The following is a 24551-nucleotide window of genomic DNA, read 5'->3' on the forward strand; positions in this document are numbered from 1 at the left end:
TGTGGCAAAGAGAGAGAGGGAGAGAGAGAGAGGAATGGAGCTTTCGTGCAATCCCGAGGCGTCAACAAGAGTCCTTTCTCAAAGGAAGGTGTTAAAAATATAAGTAGTATGTTTAAACTGTCAGGGAGCCAAAGTGTCACCTTAGAGCAAAAACAAAGCCAGGAGAAAGGGAGAAATCAAAAAGCACTCCGGGCCAGGGTGGCCTCATGCATACCAATGGTTTTTGTCATTTATGGCTGGGCAAGATTTATGACTCGGCTCCCCAAAGCTGTAAACAGAGCACAAAACAGCAAACACTTGCTCCTTACGGCATATTGCAGCGGCGCCACTTAAAAGGGAAGAGCCGGGACGTGTAGGAGGTGAGACCCGGCCGCAAAAATCCGCTCGGCGGCATTTTCTCTTCAAACCCTCAGGGTCGGATGTGGCATTTGAAGAAAGAAGGCGTGGGTCAATAATCAACCCGCACTTTCTCCTCCAAACTGCTGACGCGACTCTCACGGCCTTCTCAGCTAAGCCAGCTGCAGGGAAGGCCGTGAGAACCGGACCTGGGAGTGGACTGTCTGCTCCAAGGGGCTGAGAGCACTGGAGCTGGGCCTTCTGCAGCGTACCCTTCCGGCTCGACCAGACCAAGCCCAGCCACCCAAGCGCTGGGCCCAGGCCCGACCTGAGGAGTTGTGGGAGCCACGGGAGAGCTTGGGTGAGAGCTCTACACAGACCAGGGTCTCCACCGACTAGCTGCGACTAGGTGGCTTCTGGGCGGGGGGGCCCCAGCGGACAAAATAGAGCTCTGGTTTCAAGACGCGGGTCTGTACCCCGGCCTTATGCCTCTCATCTGAAATCCAAAAGGCTGGTTTTGGAGCAAGTATGGGCGAGGTGATTAAAAATAATGATTTACAATAGGTTTTTGTTGGTTTGTTGTTGTGTTGTGATTGAAAATACGCTATTTGATTTCCACCTCTAGAAATTGCTCACTGCCGCGGTAAGCTTTCTAGGCAAATTCCACCGTTCACCCGGCTTCTTCAAACCCGCCAAGTTTGTCTTTGCTCAGCACCTGCGCTTCCCTAAATCCCACGATTTCCAGAGGGACTAGAAGAAAGCGTTTTCTCCGGCACAGATGGGTACTTGGAGCAATGAAGGTGCCTGACGGAACCTTTCTGCCATTCAAAGGGGTGCCCTACCCATCTCTGAGAGGTCCCACCGCTCCAAGGCTGTCTGTGCAAGCCAGGGAGGAAGGTCAGGAGTAACTTTTAGTAAGAAGCTTTAAAATCCAAGAATGGGGAGGGAAGGTATTGAGGAAATACCCTGGCCTGTGAGGTTGAGGCTGGTACTTTGAGTGCCTAGGGGGACCGGTCTTTTTAATAGCTAATGGTTTGGCTGTAACAGAGTAGCTTTAGCTCTTTCCTGGGAGAAAAAAAAAAACCCACTGTGCTCTATGAAAGCAGTTATTGGCTTCTCACTGTGCATGCTTTTATATAGAACCAGTTTGGAGAGTCTGTCGTTAGGTATTTATTTGGCTTGCCGGCACTGAAGCCACAAATAAAGATTCCTCTAACAAACCTTTACTCCATTTCTCCTTCTTTCTAGTGAAACTATATTATTTATGAGTCTTTAACTGGGTCAAAAATGCTCCATAACTGGGTCATAAATCATATGAAATGCTGACAAGTAATTGAACAGCAATTAAAGCTTACATTTTATTTCCAAGGGGTGTTTTAGAGCACTCCAAACGGCTTCATTTTAGCTCAGTTACCTCCGATCGGCATGGGGGAAGGCAGAGGCAGCCCTTCCTGGGAAAGTAGATCTCACTCAAATAGAAGAAGCCCCATTTGTTTTTGTTTTTATTTTTTTAATAAAGATATATGATTTTTTGTTTTATTAAAGAGAGAAAATTTGATTCCAACTTTTTACCAAGCATCCCTTTCTCTGCTCCAAGGAGCAAAGTAAAGCCCAATTTCTTCCACTCTTCCCAGGAGCAGAAGGTCCCCAAAGTCCAATTAGCCCCGGCCTGACCAGTACTTTAGAAGCAAGAGGTTTAGATCATCTGCCTCCATGCTGGCAACAGCTCCCTTTCAGGGAATATAAAGCCAGAGAAACGTCTGTCTTTGCTTACTGAGGACTATACCTGCAAAATTCCCTCTGATTTTGGGCACACAGGCCAGTTCTTTAACTCAGCCTGGCTTAGGGGTATAAGAAAGCATCCAAACCAAAAACACTGATGGTAGCCCAAACCGAGCCTCAGTCGGCTTCTGAAAATCACGACAACCCAACCTCCAAGCAACTGGCATGCTCACCAGCATCCCAAGCCTCCCCTAGGACCGAGCTGTCCTTCTTCATCCCTCCCAGGCAGATATTGCTCTGGAAACAATGCCATGCCTCCAGGTTGGACTCACTGGGTCCGGCATGGGGAACTCTGCCCCTGCAACCCAACATGAACAAAGTGGTTGGAAACATCATCAATAAAATGGCAGCGCATCTGCACATTTTCCTCATTGATTTTCCTCTTCCATCTGCTCAGGCTGCCCAGGGCAGCCCCAGCCCTCCATCCTGCTCAGTAAACACTGGCCAAATGGAGAAAGACTCCCCTTCCCAGCTACTGGCCCCCACTCTTTTCATGAGGTCTGGCCCTGCTAGTCTCTGGCCGGCCACCTCTGCCTGAGCACAGCTTCCAGCGACCTCAGACATCAGAACCCTCCCTCTGCCTGGGGCTTGGCTCCTGGGACTTGAGCCCTGCAGGTTGCAGTAGGACAGACAAAAGCAAGCCTAACACGGGGAGAGTACTTGGCCCATCGAGTAGCCCCTAAGGGCCCTCTCCTCTACACCTCCCAATATTTTCCAGGGAATTAAACCTGGAGTCTGAGGAGTTACTGGGAATCTTTCAAATGCTTTCGGTTCTAAAAGAAACAAAGGAAGACAGAGGCTGAGGGTCCTGTCCATGATCCAGTGTCTCCTCCTCGCCTGACCTTTGTCTCTCATAGCCATAACTCACTCTAGATATGAACAATCAGAGGAAATACCTTAAAATAAATTCCATCCTCCTGGTATGGCCTGGAGTCCCATCGGCTAGCTTGCCCAGGACTGCTCCATGAGAACTGAAAGCTGCAACCCGCTGGAAGAGAGCGCCTGCCAGCTCGGAGAAAGGGAAGGAGAAGGAGAAGGAGGAGGTGGGTGCGTGGGGGTGGGGGGAAGCTCTCGCTCTAAAGAGAATCTAGAAAAACGTAATCACAGCCGAAGCCTGCCTGGGTCTCCGCTCCAAATACCACAATAATGTGCAGTATTATGTGCTCACGTGGTCATAGTCAACTTAAATCCTTTTATTTGAAATAGGGAATCACTGAAGGAACCAGGTTAATTTGGAGGAGGAAAAGTAGGGAATCTTGACCAGGGTCAGAGGGTTCTGTCTTACCAGCAGGACCGTGAGGGGGGTACCCCACACGCATACATATCACACAAAGGCGCTTATCTCCATTTACGTATCTTTACACCCACTCCAGACCCGAGGGAAAGGCTGTCTGTCTTCTTAGTGTCCACTTAACTTTCCCTGTGGCCTTCTCTTCTACAGACAAACTGAATTCAGCATGCCCAGCCACTACACCACCACCACCACCACCACCACCACCACCCCCGCCCCCAGGCTTCTCTGACCCACAGACCAGAGTACCAAAAGGCAAGAGCCAAGCCCAGAGATGAATGGCGAGTTACTGGATCAATCAACAGATTTCTTTATGGCACGCAACTGTATGGAGTTTGCTAACATCCACGCCATCCACCACAGTCACTGGGGAAACCAAAAAGGTCCATAATTACCTGATAAAATGTTAAAGTCTCTCCTCCAAGTCCAGTTGGTTTGGTTCAATGGCAGCCTACTAGGAAAGCTGTGCTCCGCTATAAAGTTGTGGGTCAAGATTTTGCTAAATCTGGAGAGACCTAATGCCCCAGCCAAACCCATACTTATGCATTTCCTCAGTGCATAGCTGAGTGATACGTGAAATTATATGCTTCTAACGATGAAAAATGTAAGAGGAAGTGATCTAATTGCCTCTGAAATCGGGGGAGCACTGAACTCCACTGGAGTCTCCTGTGCTGACCTACCAGACAGCCTGAGACCCTCTGTGCTGCACACTGTTCTGTACCCTCTTCCCCTCAGACAACCCCACAACTGCCAGCGGAAATGGAACTGAACTGGTGCTGTTAGTAGAACCTGCTAAAACAAACTGTCCTCCCAGTCTCCACCCACCCCTACTCTTGCCTTCTGCTTGGTGACATCACCCACACATTTCAACCTTTCCACAGGCTGCCTAAAAAATTCCTAGTCCTGATATCTGAACTTGGAGTGTTGTGAGCATGCCACAGTCTTATTCCTAGAGAGTTTGTCTTCAGCAGGCCCTGAGTGTGGGGACTTACTTGTAGCAACTGCAGAAGACCTTATATGAGTCTCCCATCCTTTCTCTCCAGAAGGGACCCAGAAGGAGTTTGTTGAGACTTTCTGGTGAGGGATGGGGGTGCCCAAATCACAACCTTGGAAGTGAGTACTAGCCTAAGCTGGTGGTAGTACACTTTTAAGTTTCTGGCTGTGGTATACCTGGAGGACTTCCATAGAAACTTTCCTAGCCATGACCTAACTCAGATGCTGGAAAGCAAGACTCCAAACCTGCCTGTCCCAGGTTTGAGAGATAAAGAACAGACCAAATGCTGGCTTCCAAAACATATTCTTCTGTCTTCCAAAAACTCAATCTACTCATCTTTGTGTCTTCTGCCCAATGCCACACCCATTCCCCAGTGCCTGTCATTTACATTGAGCTTTCCAGATAGCATAGAGAGGGACCTAGACATATGGCCCATCTCTGACAACTCCTTCCTAGGTTTCCACAGAGGCATTGATTCAAAGAGAAGAAGGGTCGCCTTCTGAATTCTCTCCACAGTTTCCAGCAAACTGGAACTCTTGAGGCCACAAGTAGCAGTCCCTGGTGTTGCTTCAGAGAAATGCCTTAACTTCAGTGAGGCCCACTGGCATCTCAGGCCCATGCTGGAGCTTCCATGCCACTGACAGCCCCATTAATGCTCCAACTGCTGTTTAACAATTAACATTAAGGATTGATGTGGGTGATTTGGTGGGAAGAGAAGGGAAAAGAAATCTGAGGAAGTCCAAAGAAATTTAACTTGGGAGAAAACTAAACAAAATTCTCCTAAGAGTGAAGTAAGGCCGGGCAACCACACAGGCACCCAACAGCTGAGATTCTTCCTTCACCACTCTGAATTCCACTTTCCTGAAGCAAAACTAGGGGATGGGGGTGGGGTGGGGGTCACCAGACCCTTTCCACTCAGCTCTGGCCAGGGCTGAGAACCCATGCTGTGAGCCAGGCCACCAGAGCCAAATTGGGGGAAAGTTGGCCTGGGAGGAGCAGGTGACCAAGCATACAGACTATTAGTCAATATTTGCCAGGCTGTTGGCAGATTAGAAATATCTGTACTCAAACACTGCAATCTGATTTCTTTATCAAAACTGTACTTAAATGACAAATCTGTATTTAACATGAGATGTTTCCAGTGGGTACAAACTGCCGTACAAATGGGCTCCAAGCTCTCTGGACACCAGTGGATGTGTGAGTGTATGTCCTGTTAGATTCCTGCAGCTTCCAATATCGACAATCATTCTATTACTTGTAGATATGCAAATCATGTATACACACTGAGTTGTAAATACCTAAGATGTTCCGTCTATATCTGATATAAACAGATGCCCATAGCTGAGACAGTAACTCCATTGCTGGGACTGTTCACTTCCTATCTGATAAAAATAATGGTATTCCAAACCGCATTCCAGCCTTAAAGCACCACTAAGTAGCATGCTGAAATTAATTTGCAATCTGATATCTGTCTGGGGAGCAAATTTTAGGAAAGATTTGGATCTAGGGAACAGAATACAAAATCTGAAAAGTTTGGCTTTTTTCTTTTTTTTCTTTTCTTTTTTTTTTTTAAAAGAAGTAATCCCTGGGTTGGAGGTACCTCATAGGTCAATGGTAGAGTGCATGCTTGGTATGTGCAGAGGCCCTGGGTTCCATTCCCAGCACCAGAAAAAAAAATTTAACCCCTGAAAGAACAAAGCAAACTCTTCATTCACAGTAAACTTCTGAAAACTATTCCAGCAGCCCCTCCCCCAAACAGGCCTGTAATTTATGGCTCTTTTACAAGGTAATAAACCACAGTAATTACCTCCCTGCATCTCAAACCAAAAGAACAAATTAAGCCAGAACTTGAAAAGAATTTTAAAGACTTTTTCCCTTGTTCCAAATAGGAAAAGAAAACATTCAGACATAGAAGATCTGAGCTTTTCCTGTGGGAAGTAGTGTGGATCTGCTCTCATAAAAGACTGGAGCAGACCCTGCCTGAGCAGGGCCTACACACTGGAAAAACAAAAACAAAAACAAAAAAAACAAAACAGAAAGACCAGAGACAATGCAGGTGGTGGAGACAAGTTTTCTCAACCCAGAGTTGGAACTGGCTGGCAATTTCGGAACCCATAGCTTCCAGCCTCCCCAGCCACAGCCCACATTGCAGCCCCTTCGCTACCCTGGCTCCTGTTTGCTTCTGCTTTGCAGTTGGGTGTCTGTTTGGGGCTTGGAGGAAGACACAAGCACAGCCCCTCTGGCTCTCTCTCCCTCATCTTTTGCTTCTGCCCTCTCTGCTCCTGCCTACTACAGGCTCTGGAGCCTGCTCTTTGTCTGCCTTACACCCGCATGGTCCTCCCGGAGCTGCTCCAAAGTCTGCCAAAGTTAAATATTGACCAAAACCTCTTTCAACCAGCTCTAGTTGCCAGAAGTGGGGGTGGTACATTTCTCGCTGCCTCCTGATGCAAAGTCCCAAGCCTGAGGAAGAGTTTGGTGCAACACTTACCTCCAAAGATGTTTAAATCTGAATCAGGAATGGTCTTCAATCCCAGGTGCTCAGGGACTGGCTTTTTCCAGGGTCCAGGCACTCTGCAGACAAATAAACACCAGAGGGTGAATGGTGGCTGTGAAGGAAGGGAATGAAGACTGGAGTTAGAAATGTGTCCTGTGTGGGCGCCAGGGTGGCCCCAGGGTGACGCGGACACGGAGTTGTCGCCAGGGCACTGGTCCATGAGACGCACTCATAGCTCGAAATATTCCAGTCTACAAATGGCCTGAAGATGGTGATTTATTTTTGTAAAACAAATACATACTCCATCTCTGCACCCACAATCTCCTTTTCCTTTTGTATAGCTTTTGGGGGGATGGAGAATGAATTAGAGGGAAGAAAAAAAATAAGATGGCTTTGCTGGTGATGCGGATTCCGCTGGCAGAGCTCCGCTTGTACCCCAACTTGGGGAATGTGAACGCAAGCTTTATTTTCTTTTGCAAACAATGGGAAGCCTTGTCTGGAAGCAGTCAATCAGAGGCTCTGCTGAAACCTCACTAATAGCGTTCATTTCTGTTGGCGGGAAATCAGACCCCTGCTCAGTCCACAGATCCGGGGCAGTCTTGGGAGGTTTTGTCTTCTGGTTCATTCAAGGGCTAGGCAAGCTATTTCTTGGTCCTGGTGGGCTGGCAGGACTAAAGCAGTGCCCAGTCCCTAAAAACAGACCAACTACTGATGCTAGAAACCAAGCAAGACCAAAGTGCTGGGCAATAAATATTAGCCCTACCTGTGAAGCCTCCCCATCCCCCCAGCATCCCCCAGACTTTACTGCATCCCCAAGCCTCCCTGTTTTAGCACCCCCTTATCTGCTAACCAGAAAATGGTCAAAGTGCCCCCAGATCGCTTTCTGGGATAAGGAAAGTGCAGAGAATGGTACCAGCTTGTTGGTCTTCTGCTGAGACTGTGAGGGATTTTTGCTTCTACAGCCCTGACCCTAACCCGGTCACTACCCACCTGCCAGCCTGCTCCAAACCAGCCCTGTGTGGGTCTGCTCTACACCTATGAAATCTAGCTGATAGCCAGAAAAGAATTACCGAGTAGCTGGGGAATTGCCTGACTCTTGGCTTGGGAGCCTCCTAGAATGCTGAGGGGTTAGCAACAAACTGGCAGCCGCCTTCTGCCACAAATCCACCTCACAGCCTTTACCCTCCATAAGGATGCTTAGGACCAGAATCTACTCTGGACCCCTTTGTCCTGTTCAAACTCTCACTTTGTGTCTTCAAGTCCCTGGCCTTGGGATTCCTGAGCAGGGTGGGGGCCTAGATGTTGTGTACTTTGCCAATCAAATTCATCCCAGGAAGATCTACTATGCCCAAGCCACCACCACCACCACCACCACCACCACCACCACCACCACCACCACCCACAAGGCTTAGGAGTATTGAAATTATTGTGGTTATTATTGTTGTTGCTATCTCTTTCTCCTTAAGTCTAATATTCATGGTTCGTCTTCCCCGTAAATCCTTCAGACTAATGAGTCACGGGGAGAGATGCTGCTCAGGTCTCTCGCTCTGCAATGGCTGCAGCCGTTGTGGCCTCTCTGGTGTTTTGGCGTCTACTTGCTCCCTCACTTGCCTAGTGCCAGTGATTTATGAACGCCGGGGAAAAATTGAACAAAGCCTCCTGTGGCATCTCTGCAGCCTTCTCCAGCGTGAATCAGAACATTACCAACTGTCTGCACTTCTGCTCCACTTCATCACCAAAACGAGGGCATGACCACAAGAAAGAAAGAAAAAAAAGACAAAAAAGAAAGAAAGGAAGAAAAACCCTGAGTCCAGACTCACATTTCCCTTGACACAGAGCCTCCCTGGACTCGCAGCGATCTTACAAGAAAGCCTTGGACCTGGTAAGCGCCCCGGGCAGCTCCGTTCTCCACGCTGAAAGGTTCTTGTCTGCCTTCCTGAAGGAGTTAAATGCCTTTGGAGATAGCTCTGAAGGTGTGTGTACTTAAAAATCAAATAGGAAGTTGGAGTCTCACTACTGAGAGATTCATTCCTAGTGAGGCCCTGACGACTCAGATCCATTCCTGACGATCTGCATTAATTATTTAATGAGTCACGTGACCACAAAGATCACAATTTCAATATCTCCCTCTACTCTAATAGGCGCTACACCTTGATCAGTGGCAACCAAAGTCCATACTTGGCTTTTGTGTTCCCTGGGCCTCCAAAACACAACCATCCTTGTCCTAAAAGGGAATGTCGTGGAAATGCTAGGTTGAGCTCTGCAGAATTAATCATTCTGGGGCTACCAGCACTGTAGGGACCAGAAGCCCTTCACCTGAACTCAGTGGGCAGCCCACCTGTTGGAATGAACAGGATACAGGATAGGGCAGTTTAGTTACCTAATCTCCCAGGGCAGCATTAATAATACATCCATTCTTTTCCCAGGCTATACACACACCTGTGGCCCTACACATCAGCACAAGCCTAGACAGCTATCTCCAGTTCTCTATTTCTGTTTATCCTGCAGCAGAAAGATGCCCATGCACTTATACCCATCCAGAGTGATGCCAACGGTTCTACAACCCACATTCTCATTAGCATAAGGAAATTGAAGAGAGTCATTCAACTGTCTCAGTTTCCTCTTTTGTAAACTGAGATAACTGAACCAAAATGACCCCCAGTTCTCTTTCATCTTGAACACTTGACATCTTCAGATTAGCAATAGGGACATCTAAGTTCCAAGGCAGAAGTTACAGACTTAGGTTTCATAACACCACTACCACCACCCTGGTATTAGCCCATTTCTTCTCCTCCTCTGCTTTGCATACCATCCTTTTTCTTTCTTTCTTTTTTTCTTTCAAAACAGAGTTTCTCTGTGTAGCCCTGGCTGTCTTAGAACTCACTTCATAGACCAGGCTGGCCTCAAACTCAGAGATCGGCCTGCCTCTGCCTCCCCAGTGCTGGGATTAAAGGCATGCACCATCACTGCCAGACAGACACCATCCTCTTTGAGATACAAAGCATTTTTCCCCTTGATGCAGTGTATAATACAGAAAAGGGATGCCAGGAGCAGCAGTTGGGAAGGGTTAGGCCTGAGTTCTTCCTTGCAGTATTATGCCTATTAATGTAGACATCAAGGGGATTATAGTGAAGGTCTGTTGTTTGCTCAGAGCCCAGACATGAGGATGGGAAGCCCGAGGTTGTCATTTGCTACATTTATTCTCTGGGGTGTCTCTCTAAAGGGTTGCTGATCTGTTTCTATGTTGGAACTGCTAGAGGAAGGCCAGCAGGGCACAAGGGCACAGTTGGAACGCTTAGGGGAACAGTGGTGTCCAGGAGATGTGGGGAGAAGGGGACGAAGTAGAGGGACTAGGGCACTCTGGGATTGCTGACATAAAGACAGAGAGTGTGAGTGGGCCCACCCCATATATCTGGGTAATCTTCCCAGGAGCTCCATCCTGGGTATTAAGTACTGTACTATGCCTGTCACAGATGAATTCCTGCTGTAATAAAACACCGGGTATATCGTAGATTTCAGCAAAACTAGCAAAGAAAGCCTGCAAACTGCCATTTTTCTTCAAGGGGGAGAGTGTTAAGTACTTAATTCAAACTGTGACCATTAAAGTGTCTCCTACCCGATTTAGGTTGATTTCAGATGTTGACAAAACTTTTCTCTCCAGAGTCATGCACAGCTTGGCTCTGTGACTAAAGCAGATAAGTGTGGATTGAAGGGAGAGAGGGAGAAATGGGGGGAGCATTGCCAGGGTCACTTTGGTGGGAGAGCTACAGAGCTTACCCAAAATACTATCTTTAAAGGTCAAGGGTTTGAAGGACTAGTAGGTTTGCTTAAAAACAAAACAAAACCAACAACAACAACAACAATTAATGAGATAGAAAATCTGTCCTCTCAGTGAACTCCTATGGTTGCCCTGACAAAGGGCAGACAATGAAGGACTTTAGAGCACACAGTGAGGTTTTCTAAGCTGTTATTTCGAGCTCCCTTAAAGGCTGGCTGAATCACAAATCAAACACACACCATGAAGAAATGGCATAATCATTTGTAGCATTTTCAATAATTTTGGTTTTGCAAAACACCAATGCCTTAATCATCAATACAAAAATGGCATCTTATCCCAAAACAGCAGAAAAAAGGATCCTGTCTCTCACTTCCTTTTCTGAATGGACAAGTGAAAGGCGTCCCCTTTATCTACCTACCAAGATCCAGAATGTAGCCAGTGAATGTCTCACATCCTTCCTTCCCCACTGAGGAGAAATATAAGAATTTACCTTAAATGATGAAAATCTGCCATTTGAGGTTTTGCGGCTTGACATTCAATTTCCACTATGAAGCCTAGGCATATATATATATACACGTGTGTGTGTGTGTGTGTGTGTGTGTGTGTCTGTGTGTGTGTGTCTGTGTGTGTGTGTCTGTGTCTGTGTGTGTATATATATACATACAGACAAGCAAGATGCTGCCTCTTAGCCTGAGAAAGCATTATTTGCAAGAGCATCCCTCTCTCCTCCAAAGACTTTTCCCAGAGAACGCCTTTTCAGAATTGCTGTTGAATTACAAAGAAGTATTTATTGTATGAGGTGATTAATGATTCCTGGGGAAATTGCTATTTTCAGTGTGATTTAATTTTGCTTTACAAGTGCATGTAGTAGGGGGGTTAATAAGTTGTAGCAGCAGCTACATTGCCTCCAGAAATGCTTAGCGCCTGTTCTCACCTTATAAAATGCACTTTATGCCAGATTCTTCCTAACTTGGGAAGGCATGTGTATACTCCTTTCCCCATGAAATTTTTTGGCCTCTCACTTCTTTCTAAAAGCTGGCCTACCTATAGGTAGAGAACAGACCCCCCTGGCTTGTACTCAGTGCAGCAAGGGTGGCTGAGCCTGTCCCACTTATGGAAATGGCTTTAAATCTCCTATTACAGAAGTAGGTGAAAATCCCTTCCCTCTCCTACATTTACTACAAACCTCCAAAACTGCTGTTTCAAGGTCAGGTGGCAGTTCAAATATTCTATGCAGTGTGTGTGTGTGTGTGTGTGTGTGTGTGTGTGTGTGTGTGTGTGAGAGAGAGAGAGAGAGAGAGAGAGAGAGAGAGAGAGAGAGAGAGAGAGAGCGCTGTCTGAGTACCAAATTTCAACCAATGAACAAATACCAGGGTTACAGAGGTTGAGAGGTGAGTTTTCAGTGCTTTTTTTACCCTTGAGATCTAGAACTCACAGAGTGCACAGACACACCCCCCAGGGCACTGAGGAAAGTGACCCTAATCAGGGTCTGGCTTTCTTCCAACAGTGAACTCTTCCAAATCTACCTTGCTTAGAGTGTATTTTTGGGGTGTCATTCGGCTTCTTATTTCCTCAGAGGATACTTTGGAGCGTGTGGTGGGAAAGTCCATTTTACTCTAAAAGCTCTTCTTAGAGAAGCAAACAAAAATTCCCGAGCTGTGCTCAGCGAGAAGACCTTAAGACCAGCCAAAAACCAAAAAGCAATCTCAAGCCTTTGCATAAACTATTTTTTATCTCCAGGGAAACAAGCAGATTAAGTGTGAAGGTGCAGCAAATGCCAAGGGCCGCCTCTCTCCAAGTGTGCTCAGAGTTCACCCTGTGGGAGCAGCTGCAGAAACCCCTGGGCCTCTGCTCTGCATGGTTTCAACTTTCACTGCGGGGACAGACATGTTTCTATGCCTTACAGAGACTTGAAGCCTAAAAGCCTGGCCAAGTTTGGAAAGAAGAGGAGCCCTCTCAGGACTCAAGAGCATTCTGCTTTTTGGAACATTTCCACATTGGGTCAAGCTTGACAAGAATCCAGATCAAGTTGAACACACACATATACACACACATACAGAGGCACAAATTCTGGGAGTACTAAGAATGTGACCCCAGCTCACACCATCTACAAGGCTTCTGCACACAAGGTTAAATATCTTCACCAAGAGAAGTTGATTTTTGTTGTTTTGGGTTTTTTGGTTTGTTTTTGTTTTTGTTTTTATTTTTTATTTTTTGGTGTGTGTGTGTGTGTGTGTGTGTGTGTGTGTGTGTGTGTGTGAAAAGCTTGGAATACACACAAATCTGTCTCTTAGGTTTTTAATGTTTTTTTTTAATGTTTATTCTTACCACATTCCTTTTTACACAGCCATATCATATCACTTTGTACAGTTGCAAGTGGGTCTAAATGCATTTCCCTCTCCTCCAAGATTGTGCCCAAGAGTAAGACAACAATATCTCTATAACAATATCTTAAATAAATGCAAGGAGAGGCAACTACGTGCCACACCTACCATCAAGGTCTACACATTTAGAGAATTAAATAATCTGGTGAGGTCCACAAAGTCTACTCAGTAAAGCTCCTGTGAGCTGCCTCAATGTAGAAGAGGAAGGTAGGGAAGCTGGGAAAGGAAGGCCTGTTTCTTCTGCTAGTAACAAAAGATACAAGTACATGTCCCCAGTCAGCACGCTGTCCAGCTGACTCAAAGGTATTTGATGACGAATCCTTCCTCACAGGTGTCCAACCCTGGCAAGGTTGTCCAGGTCAGCAGGTTGTTCCACTAGGCAGTGTCCAGGACAGATGTCCTCTTGGGGATCGCACAGACACTTACCAGGGATAATGTCTTCTTTTTGGTTATGGTTTCCACCAAGTTGAATTTTGTTTTGGTGTCTGTTATGGTTTCCTTGGGGAGGAGGGGTGGAGGATAGGAGCAGGAGAGGAGAAGGGCAGGTAAGTGACAGAAGCGGATTTAGGTCCCCAGATGGTTATATGGAGGAGGGAATGGGTGTGGAGGCACCAGGTAGAGGGTGGGGGGGGGGGGGGGGGCTATGAGTTTGTGCTTTTCCGGGAGGGCCGGCAGGGGCCGAGGCAGGGTTGGAAGATCGCATCTTGGTGTTGGGAAGTTTATGGTCTTTCTTCCACTTCATTCTCCGATTCTGGAACCAGATCTTGACCTGGCGTTCAGACAGGCAGAGCGTGTGCGCGATCTCGATGCGGCGCCGCCGGGTCAGGTAGCGGTTAAAGTGGAATTCCTTCTCCAGCTCCAAGACCTGCTGCCGGGTATAGGCGGTTCGAGAGCGCTTGGGCTCGCCTCCGTTATAACTGGGGTTGACTGAACGCCAGAACCCCGATAGAGAAGGCCAAGGAGGAGGGAGTGGAAGAGAAGGAGAGGAGGAGAGAGGAAATAGGGTGGGGAAGAGCAATTGGACATCATCATTATATAATAACCTGACACCAAGTTCACGCAAGATACATAAAACGGCAAAGAAAATGTTTCACAGGCTATTGACAACGGGAAACACCCGAGAGCCATAAAGAATGGTGCTGGGCATCGGGGCTGAAGAAAAGCTTCAAAGACACATGGCCCGGAGCCTCTGCCAGGGCAATTAAATTTATGGGGGCTATAATTACTGCCCTAACAGTTTGGCGTCTCGTAAATCTTGGGATAAAGGGACCCTGGGTACAAAAGGGTTCTCACGTTGGGACCAGGCTTGGGGCAGCGCGCACACACCCACAGCCCCAGCGCGGGCCAGATGGGGGGTCCCCTCCCGCGTCCTGCCCCGCGCCCCCTCGCCCGCCGCCCTCCCGGCGGCGCCACATACCGGCGCTCACGTGGATCTTCTTCATCCAGGGGTACACCACGGGCTCCTTGCCCTTCGGGCCCGCCGGACCCTGGTCCGCCAGCAGCAGCGGGCACGCGGGGGCGCTGCCCCCCGTCGCGACAGCCGGGGTGGCGGGGCCTGGAGCGCAGTGCCGAGGGGGCGCGGGGGGCTGCGGGGCCGGGCTGGGGTGCGCGCCGGGGGCCGGGGACTGCTCGGGTCGCGCAGGGCTGGCGCCGCGGCAGGCGTAGGGGCAGGCGGAGGCGGGCGCGGGGTACAGGCCCCCGGGGTAGCTGGACTCGCGCGCCCGCGGCGTGTAGTAGGCTGGGGGCTGGCGGGCGGCGTGCAGGTTCGGGGCCGGCAGGTGCGGGGTGGTCTGGGGCCGCGGGAAGCCGGGACCCCCGCCCGCGCCGCCGTCCCCACCGCCCGGGCCGCCGTGCGGCGCGAACTCCTCGAAGGGAGGGAACTTGGGCTCGATGTAGTTGGAGTTTATCAAAAACGAGCTCATGGTCATTAATTTGTGAAGTGCAAAAATACTAATTTTTCTCGCGGTGTCGTTTTTCTGCGCTCGCCGAGGCCCCTCCCCCTCTCGCCGCGCTTCCCATCCCCCCCCATCCCCGGCGCCCGCCCCTCCCCCCGCTGTCAAACGCCTGCCCTTCCCCCCCCTCCCGCCATCCCCCGCCGCCGAAGTTCGCGCCGATCCTCCCCCGCCCCCGCGCGCTCCCCGCAGCCCTGCGCGCCCCGCCCCGCGCCCCACGTGCCGCGCCCCGGCCAATGGGCGATCCGCGCGCGCGGACCCGGATCAGGAAACGCGCGGGGGCGTGATGGATGCCGCGAGCCGCCCGGGCGGGAGGAGCGAGCAGGGGCTTGCGTTCCTCGGCCCCCCAGCTTGGATTCCGACTGAGAAATCGGGGCCTGTTAGGCTAGAGGTCTTTTCGAGCCCTCTTCTTGCCCAAGTCTGCCCTAGGCCTTGGGGCAGCTGGTCTCCAGGGCTCAGCGCTGACTTCCTGTCCATCCAGGCCTCGGGTGATCCTCCAGGGGTTCGAGGCCTTCCAGGAGAGGGAAGGCCGCTGGGACCAAGAGGCAGACCCTGGCTTTTTATCCTAACTCTGGAATAAAACGAAGGAGGCCTACAGACCCATTTTTCTCGCCCATTGATTCTTTACCAACACCCTGCACATCCACCCAGCTGCTGGGGAGGGTCCCTGGCTTTGCGAAGCCGGCCTGGAGCCGCACAGGAAGGGTGGGTGGAATGGGCCACTGAACAATCCAGTCAAGGATGTACAGCGAGGGTGTTCCAGTAAAACCTCATGGATACTTAATTTTTTTCTTTCTATTTTTTCCCCAGAGGCAGAATTTGTACAGCATTTCATTTACGATTTGGAACTTCCCATACTGCAGTTGATGGAGGGGCAGACAAGAGAGCTAAACACGACTCCTTTACCAGGCGCTGTTGTGAGACCTCCACCCGAGAATGGGAATGCACAAAACCCGGCTTGAATCCAGTAACTTCGCGTTACAGAACAAATTCCAAACAAACAAGCTTGAGATAGAATAAGACCCTTACGGGTCTGATCGTCCACCGGTCCTTTCTAACCTTCCCCCACCCCTCCTCCTTTTGGATGCTGTTTTCTCAGGCTGTATCAGCAGCAAGGGCTATATTTACAGGACAGCCTGTAATCCTTGAATTGCTGAAAATTAGCATATTAACGGTATCAAGTAGCTCCGGAAAGGAGAGAGAGGGGACTGTTGTCTGCCATTTGGTAATTGAAATTTGATGGGTAAACTAATTATGCCATTATTAACAAATAAATTACTTATTAATTCCACCTAATGTTGATCTTTGAAGTAAATACTGATGCTTCCTTCGTACTGTGTCCGTCCTCTTTCCTTTCTTCTGAATAGCAGACACGCCTAGATCCCCTTTGTATGGTAGTAAAACAGTGTAAACTGCCATGTCACCAGCCTAGAAATAACTTGCGTTGGCGTACAAAGCAAAGATAGTTGAGTTGGTGCGCCTAGTTGATTTTTTCAGACAGCAGGATAAACCAGCAACCTTCTCACAAATGAGTCTCGAAGAGAAGGAGAGTTATAACCCAAGCCTGGAGACACTTCAGAAAGAATGTCAGTTCTCTCTTCATTTATATCGGTTACTCATTTGGGCTACTAAATGCTGGAATATGTCCGTTTGATGGATAGTCATTTAATGCTTAGCCACATAAAGACTATTATATGAGACTAATCTTTAAACTAATTTAGAAAAAGAGGTTAAAGAAAGGATCATGTTAGTTTCAGACTGGAGTCGTCCTGAAGTGGTACAAAGAGCTTTTCCACACTGGGTGCGTGTGCCCAGAGAGAAATGTCCACTGACATGAGTCACCCTGAATTTTTTTAAATGAAATCTGAGCCGCAGATAGAAATCAACACTGATTATAATCTTTAGATATTCCTCTCTAGACTGGAGGGAGGAAATCTAGCCTGCGATGTGGCTGCCTTCTCTAGCAAGAGAATATATACATAAATTATCTAACATAAGTAGCACACATACCGACTATATATACAAATATGTATGTATTACACATCTGGCTATGTTTCAAGTTGCAGAAAAAAAGCAGGATGAGGGAATCTCTCCTGTTCCTGGTGTCACCAAGCTTGAGCACGCGAGTCCTAACCATGTCTGTTTAATATTATTTACAGGCACCGAGACATAGAATTCATGTTGTTTAGCCTCAGAGTTGTCTACAGAGTCTCTACTTTTAAGTATTAAGGAGACACTGGCACTGCTTTGTATATGGTTAAGCTGGATGAGTTAACTACGCCTGTTTCCGGAGGTTCTATTACTTGAGGAAGATGGGCTTACACAGGATCCCTCAAGGCCTGTAACTTGTCTTTGAGCTTCTGTCATAAACACAAATGGAGCCAGGACCACCAAGTGTTATCTCACACACCGACATTTTGACATTTTACTGCAAGATTTATGGCTGTAATAAACAGTCTCAGTACCTTTCCTGAACCTTCCACAGCCTCCCTTTGCAAGCAAGCCATAGCAGAATCCCATTGAATCGAATAATCTTTTGAAAAACATTAAAACTAAAAAGCACCTCTTGCCTTTACATAACATCCAAGACACCAGAGAAGAGCTAGGAAGAAACTAACTCAATTAGAGAAACAAACCAAAGTTTACCAGCAGCATCTTGCCCAAGGGAAAGATGGGATGCCCTGGAATGGAGCAGAGGGAGCGTGCTAATCTTCCCACACCAACTGGCTCTAGTCCCAAGCAGGGCTGAAGCTACCTTTTCCTTGGGAAACTGGTAAGCACATTTGCTCATTTCCATGTGCAGGGATAGCATATATTCCCCCCAAAGCTTTCTTAAAATCCCATTAAGTGAAATAACTTTTCACCTTCCTCGAATCCCAGATGGAGGAGGAGAGTGGAAGGGAGTCTGAGAGAGAGGGGCTAGGAGGAGGCAGTGTTTGCAGCTTGGTTTGAATCTGATTTGAATCATTTTGAATATATTTGGAACAGCCTTCCCACTTGAATGCAACCCTGTCCCAAGTTTCAAAGTGACCGAACAGTGACACCGTGTGCATTTTGTTTCTTATTAATCTTACACATTGACAGTCTTTGTTAAGTCACAGGCGCGCCCTCACCAGCCGACATTTTCATATTTGTTAGACGCGCTGACCTGAAGTTCACCTCAGCCTTGGACTTTGCGCTTCTAAAAGGTCTATACAGTGTCTTTTAGAGAGCAGGGTGCTTTGCCCAGGTCAGCCCTTCCCAGGAAAAACCAAGGGGAAAAGGCAAAGGAAATGTAAGCATTATGGGATGTATCGACTGTATTTGTCCTTTGTTCTTTAGAGTGAGGGCCTCCGGGCTGTCCTCTATCTGAAGCGCTTCCCTGGAGCAAACTGGGGAATGACAGGATTTTAAACTGCCTCCTAGTGACATTTTAGGGCTTCCTCCCACCTACACTAGGCATTTGGCTATAGAGGAACAACACTTGACTGGCCATTTTTACCAATTAATTTGTTTAGGGTATAATTTCCTGGTGATGGTTTAAAATAAAAATACAGCCCAGACATAAGGATTGATATTCATTTTAAGATTATTATATTTTAGTACCAGGATGGTATTAAAAAATGAAACAAAACAAAAACCTAATGATCAAAATCCTCTAAAGAGGTAAGCATTCTCAAAACAGTGACTTCCACAGGTCCATTTTGTCACTAGACTAGCTTAAAGGGTGTTTTTAAGTATTGATGCTAAAATGTTTCTTAGGTATGTCACATAGCTTTAACCAAAAATACAATGAAAAGGTTCCCTGGAAGAGACATAATTTCTGGGTGAGCAAGTGGGGGCTGAGCTCTCTTCTTTTCATTTCAAGAGACCAGATGTGAAGTGTTCACTGCTGTAACAGCAGTGACCTTCCATTTCATCTGGAAAACCCCATTTGGCTTCAAGCTTCTGGCCAGAGTAAGTCTGTACTCATTGCCCAGTAGAGGAGATACTCTGGTTACTTGCTTCCATGAAGGCAGCGTTTGGGAAATATTTACTTTACCACTGAACATACACCTGGCACCATTAAATCTAATTATCCTGAGTGTGTAGGGATTGTCTCAAACATACTTGCAAGGTTGACATTCTGAGTCCTTAAATTACTCCCAAAATTAAGAAGAAAAATATTTTATCTTTCTCATTGTTGTTTTCCCACCTGGATCATTTGAAGGTCAACATATAGGAAAAGAAAATGTGTCTCCTAGAAAATGGATTCCAGCCCAGACACTTACAGCTAATCTAGGTGTATGAAAAATAAAATATTAGTTAACACTTCATTTGCAACAGACAAATGAGGCATGCTTCCCCGTCTGCTTCTTGAACACACTGTTCCCTTTCTCTTCTGTCCCCCAACCCTCTGCCTTAGTTCATTTTCTCATCCTGGGTTTATCCTCTAGCCCTGGTCCACACCTATTTTTTAGAAGTGTTTTCTGGAGAGCAGCAGCTGGTGGTTTAACAATGCCATGGCATGTAGGAAGCCAGCTTCCTGCTTTCTATGCCATTACTCACTTGCAGATTGTCGCAGTCTTTATATCCAACGGTGGTTTAATAATAAACGTAACAGAAAAAATTTCAACCACGTGAACACAATAACACTACTGAGCACTTTCCTCCAGGTAGTGGTGGTTTTTTAGGAATCCTGCCCCTTTTACCAGGGCTTTCACCTCCCTGCTCTGACAACCTCTGCATTTAGGGGGTTGCGGTTTTAGGGGTGCATAATCTATGCTTGAAAATTGCCAAGAATACTCTGCAAGATATCTGTCCTTTTCTCCCACACTTTAGAGATCATTATATGTATTTTTAATGTTCAACATTAAAAAAAAAACACCCTGACTAATCAGAATCACTCCCTTTTTTCATAGAAAGGGGGCATAATGGAACGTTAGAAGCTCGCTACTTGGTTTTTTAGTGGTCCTCTGATGAGTTCTAAGCATTTTTAATTTGTGACAAGCCTGCAAACCATTCTTGGTTCTCCAGGATTTAAAGTTTTGGTATTTTGGTAATCTATGCCTATTTACCTGCAGCAATTCCCTCAGAATGGGGGTGATAATTCAATATGAAATACAGCATGTATTACTCCCGAAAAAGAGGAAATTTCTACCCTTTCCTCCGTAATTGAGGTCATTCAACCACTAGGGTTCACCTGGAGTCCACACCGTGATACACGCGTCACTCTGAGCTATTTTATCTTTTGTGCTGATAGTCAAGATCACAGCTCTAACATTGACATCAAACTCTGTCTGTGCAGCTGACTAAGAGCGCTGCACAATGTAAACTTTTGACCCTCAACTTTTTGACCTGCAGTTGTAACGCACTAACCACAAAGATACACAGCCTGAGCCCCCTCTTCAGGGGGAAGGGGCCTCTGGATCCTAGGCAGTCCTTCCTCTGACACTTTCTGTTGGAATTAGAGGGTAGAGTATATATTTCTGTGTATTTGTGTTGTGACCATGTTTCCTGTCAAACCAGCCTCCTCCACCGCCTCCTTTTTTTTTTTTTTTTAAGTCAGGAATTAGGAGCTAGATTAACTTGAGATCGCTGGTGACCCCACTAAACGAGGACAATTTAGGGGAGACCAGGAGAATCTTTTGAAGCAGAAGTGTAAGAAAAGAGAGAGGGGAGGGTGAGCTGGCAAGGGGGTGTGGGGTGGTTTTTGTTTTATTTAAAAATAAAGCCGCAGCCTTAATTGTTGGGAGAGCTGGCCCAGGCGGGCCGGTTGACTGTGAACTTGTACTAAAGCGTGCTCTGCTGGCGGGTCCTAGGGTGTGCAGATTTATATTCTCTGCATTTACTTAACCCGGCAGTGAACTGCATGGGCGCCATTTGTTAGGCGATGACAGACTTCACCTCCAGCAAGGGCTGCTCCACAAAATCGCAATAATTACCCAGTAACCTTCATAACAAATATTATTATTGAAAAGGCCCAGTTTGTGAGGAAGCAGTCAGGTAGAGGGACAAAATTCTTTTCAGAAAACACCAAACAAAACAAATCTGGGCTTCCCCTCCAGTTCTGGAGCTCAGGGCTATGGATCCCCCTCCCTGTTTGGATGAACCCCCAACTTTTGCCTTGGCATCCTGTTTACACTCTTGTGGAAGCCAAGGATCTGCAGCCTAAGATATTCTGCCTTTTTTTCTGATGGGCAAGCAATGGGTAGACCCCAAACAGAGAAGGGGGAGGTGGTAAGGGCGTCTTGCAAGCTGAAAAGGTGGTCTTCCTCGATAACAGTCAATTTTCTCTTCTATGGTTGTTGGGATGTTACATTCTCCAACTCCCAATAAGGGAGACCCACTGTTTCTGGGAGAAAACTCTGTCTTGCTCTCTCAGAGCCAAATGAAGCAGGGCAAAGTGAGAAATCATGGGAGAAAAGGGATCTTGGCATAATGTTGTGAAAGTAGACCAGGGAGACACTAACAAACCCCTAAGCAAGTGTGACCAGAAGCTTCCTATGATACTCATAGTCGAGGGAATATATTCTTTTTGGCTTGTAGAAACAAACAGGGCCCTGCACATTTCCGCCACCTTCTCCTTTTACAAGAGAACACACAGATTTCTGCCACCAGCTGAAGCTGGATGTCTTCATAAAGCCCTCAGTGGGAGAGGTTTTTTTTTTTGCTTTTTTTTTTCCCTCTCTCTAAGTAAGTTCCTCTTTTAAAAAAAGAGAGAGAGGGACTCAAAAGAATGCACAAGAAGATATAACTCATCTACAAAATGAGCAGATAACCAACCAGCATCTTAAGTATGCTTCCTGTGCAAACAGTAGACAGAGAACAATCCTCCAATGGCAGTCCTACAGTCACTTAACTCCACGTGGCTCAACCTGCCCTCTCAAAGTCTACTTAAGCCTTGTGAAGATTAAAGCAGACAGAAACAAGCAAGCTGACAACACTCATAGCCTGTATTTTTTTTTTTTTTTAATTTGTGGGAAAGATCCCTAGGAATGTATTTGGTTGGATATGATACCATCAGCCTTTTTACCCATTCCCATACCTCAGGGTGTGGCCAACGGATGTTGTGGATGCTTTCTTTCTCCTAGGTACACCCAAGAATACCAGCATTTCTACAACCCTTGGGTTTTTTTTTTTTAATCACCTAATTTCAACCACCAAAAAATTATGTAAGCAAAATCACCAAACATATAACCAAAATAGAACCACAACCCAACATTTTCTAATAACCCAAACTCAGAGCAGCAAAACAAAGAATCCAGAATTCTCAGACACATCAAATAGTAAGAACCCATTCCCATGTAAATTGTTTACCCCAGTTCTTTCTAAGAGGTGGACACATATTCCTGAGTGTTGGAGTACTAATATTCACTGCACACAAAATAACTTGGAGGATTCTTCAGCTCGCCACTGTTTAGGGGAAGCGAGATTTGTGAGAGTTTTGATTTTTTTTTTTTTTTTTTTTATGTCCTAAGTTTAGCTTTCTTTGGATCTCTGAATTGGGGCTTCTGTGGATTTATGTTGAATGAAAGAGACATACATCTACATAATAATACTTGTTAGGATTTCAAATCAACACTTCGAAATGTTTCTCTGTAAGTACTTGGTAAATACCTTTACCAACCAGTACTTGAAGGAACTACCCAGCTCCAGAGAAAAAGAAGAGCCCTATTTTTTTTTTTTTTTTACTTCACTTCTAAATATAGTTGGAAATTTGGGCTGAGCTCCTTAAACAGGATTGGGGGGAATTTATTGGGTCTCTGGTGGGTACCTACCCTGAAAAGACCCCAGGACAGGACAGAAAGTCCTCAGTTATTTGGTTTGCTTTGCCACTGAAGGACTTGGGAGGCTGGAGCCCAGATGGAATTGTATCCAGGAAATTTGTATTTTACCTAACTTCACTCATTGGTGTAATTTTGGAGACTGTTTTGGAAAACATATATTATGTAAATTTCCTGGGATCAAACAGAAAGAACAAATAACAAAAGAGACAAGGAAATCTCCTACTGACAAAGGAGCAGTTTCTTCCTAAACTACCCTTTATGATGTGTCAAGAAAAACAGCCTAATGGCTCTAGGGACTTTTAAGTTGGGCATTGAAGACACCTCAATTTCCCTCAAAACTTTAGACACAGTTTCAGAAGAGAGACTGTGTCTGCGTGCTGAAGAGGGGTGTATTTCTCTGTCTTTAGTGTCATCGAGGGAAACACCTAAGTTGCCCTTCGAGGGTCTTGTTGTCTTACTCCTACAAAGAAATGGAGCACAAGGTAAGAAGGGAGTCAGAAGAAAGGCAGGGCGGAAGAAAAGAAAGCGCTTTTACCCCTTTCAATTAGCCTGAGGATTCAAAGACTAAAGTTAAATCCGGCCATAAAGTTTATTGCTTCAGACTCACAGGCGGGTGAGAACACGGCCAGCCAGCGAAATGAAAAGAACTGGCGAACAGGGTTCAGGGCCTGGCCCGGTGCAGGGAAGCTGAGTACCCCCTACCTCCTAGGTGGGGACCCGCTGCCCCCAGCATCCTGTGGGTGCTAGCAGCCTGGTCTCTGCCACACAGCCAGGGCCCCAGCCAGCTTCTACTCTGTCCAGCCAGTCTGAAGCCCAGCCCCGAAGGCCGCCGCCTCAATTCAGCGCTGCCAAATGACCCTGGCCCGCGAAGACATATTGCCACAGCCTCATAAGGAATCCCGCCAGTGTCGGCCTCAGCCCTGCCTAGGCCTTTCTTTCAGCCCCTCCACTCCAGTGGCCCGCGCCCCTTCAACTCCCAGCCCCCCCCCCATACCAGAGCTCCACGACCCCCAAAGAGCCTGGACCTGGCCAAGCTTAGAAAGAGGGCGGGGGGGGGGGGGCTGCCAAGTTTTCACACACAGACCCATTCTCACACACACAAAAATCATCTTTTTTGCACGCCGGCGGGAGCAGCGGAAGTCATTAACATCCACGATTGTGCAGCAATTAAAGTTAGGCCTGGGATGCGGCTCGGCCACAGGCGCTGTTCACCGTGCTGCCTCCACAGAGCTGGCTCTGGCTTTGCTAATTTGGGCAGAGAGAAAAGTTTGTTCTCTCATTTCGAATTCAGAAACAGCTTCAGCGTTACTGAGCCAGAGGGAAAGAAGAGCAAAGAACTTTGCAGAGTGCAAATAAACTCAAGAGGCGAGCTTACCTTAACTTGGAAGGAGCCATTTTTCAGAGAGTTTTGAGAACTTGTGGTTTGGACACTTCTGGACCTAAAATTGACAATTTGAATGACCAGAAGCACACGTAGCCTGCAAAAGAGTCAAATGGAGTCCAGCGTTAGTGAGATTATATGTTATGTGGTATATAATGTTGGATGTCAACTCCCCAAAACCATAAAACTTACTTTAATGGCCCCACGTGACGTTTTATAGCCAGTGAGCCGATCTGTCTGTGCTATGGATGATTTTACGATCTAATTCATAGACAAAACCCTATTCATTTGGCACCCAAATGTCATATAGCTGGAACTGGGGCTTATAAAGTTTACTGTTTTATAACTTTTAAAAGGAAAGACGGCATCCGTGTAAGCAGTCGGTAAATGTGCAAATCTCTAGTTGCGCTT

The 24551-nt window shown here is 47.0% G+C and overlaps 2 protein-coding genes across 5 annotated transcripts in view; both read right to left on the bottom strand.

Annotated features, from left to right (window-relative positions):
- Positions 1-24290, bottom strand: part of Hoxa3 (homeobox A3) — a 31958-nt gene extending 7668 nt beyond the window's left edge. The window contains exons 1-2 of one of the 4 annotated variants that reach the window (XM_036181566.1): positions 24135-24290; positions 6892-6974 (exon numbers count right to left, since the gene is read on the bottom strand). The gene's annotated coding sequence lies outside the window, so the exon portion shown is untranslated. Of the gene's footprint in view, positions 1-3014; positions 3239-6891; positions 7039-7101; positions 7222-24134 lie in introns of those variants that run through there. The other 3 variants (XM_036181567.1, XM_036181569.1, XM_036181570.1) reach the window with 3 other exon arrangements.
- On the bottom strand, positions 12971-14996 carry Hoxa4 (homeobox A4). Its single transcript, XM_036180340.1, has 2 exons — positions 14477-14996; positions 12971-13986 (listed from the first exon to the last, which is right to left on the bottom strand). Exons 1-2 carry the CDS (start codon positions 14985-14987, stop codon positions 13640-13642), a joined length of 858 nt encoding a protein of 285 aa, XP_036036233.1. The 5' UTR covers positions 14988-14996; the 3' UTR covers positions 12971-13639.
- Positions 24291-24551: the final 261 nt, after the last annotated feature.

The sequence above is a fragment of the Onychomys torridus genome, chromosome 3 (assembly GCF_903995425.1).
Source record: "Onychomys torridus chromosome 3, mOncTor1.1, whole genome shotgun sequence".
Lineage (NCBI taxonomy): Eukaryota > Metazoa > Chordata > Mammalia > Rodentia > Cricetidae > Onychomys > Onychomys torridus.

What these genes read in the sequence shown, in the direction of transcription:
- Hoxa4 (XM_036180340.1), bottom strand. Translation starts at nt 14,987, where the DNA reads ATGACCATGAGCTCGTTTTTGATAAACTCCAACTACATCGAGCCCAAG. An exon ending in GAAGATCCACGTGAGCGCCG is followed by an intron (nt 13,987 to 14,476) that starts GTATGTGGCGCC and finishes TCTGGCGTTCAG; the next exon opens with TCAACCCCAGTTATAACGGA.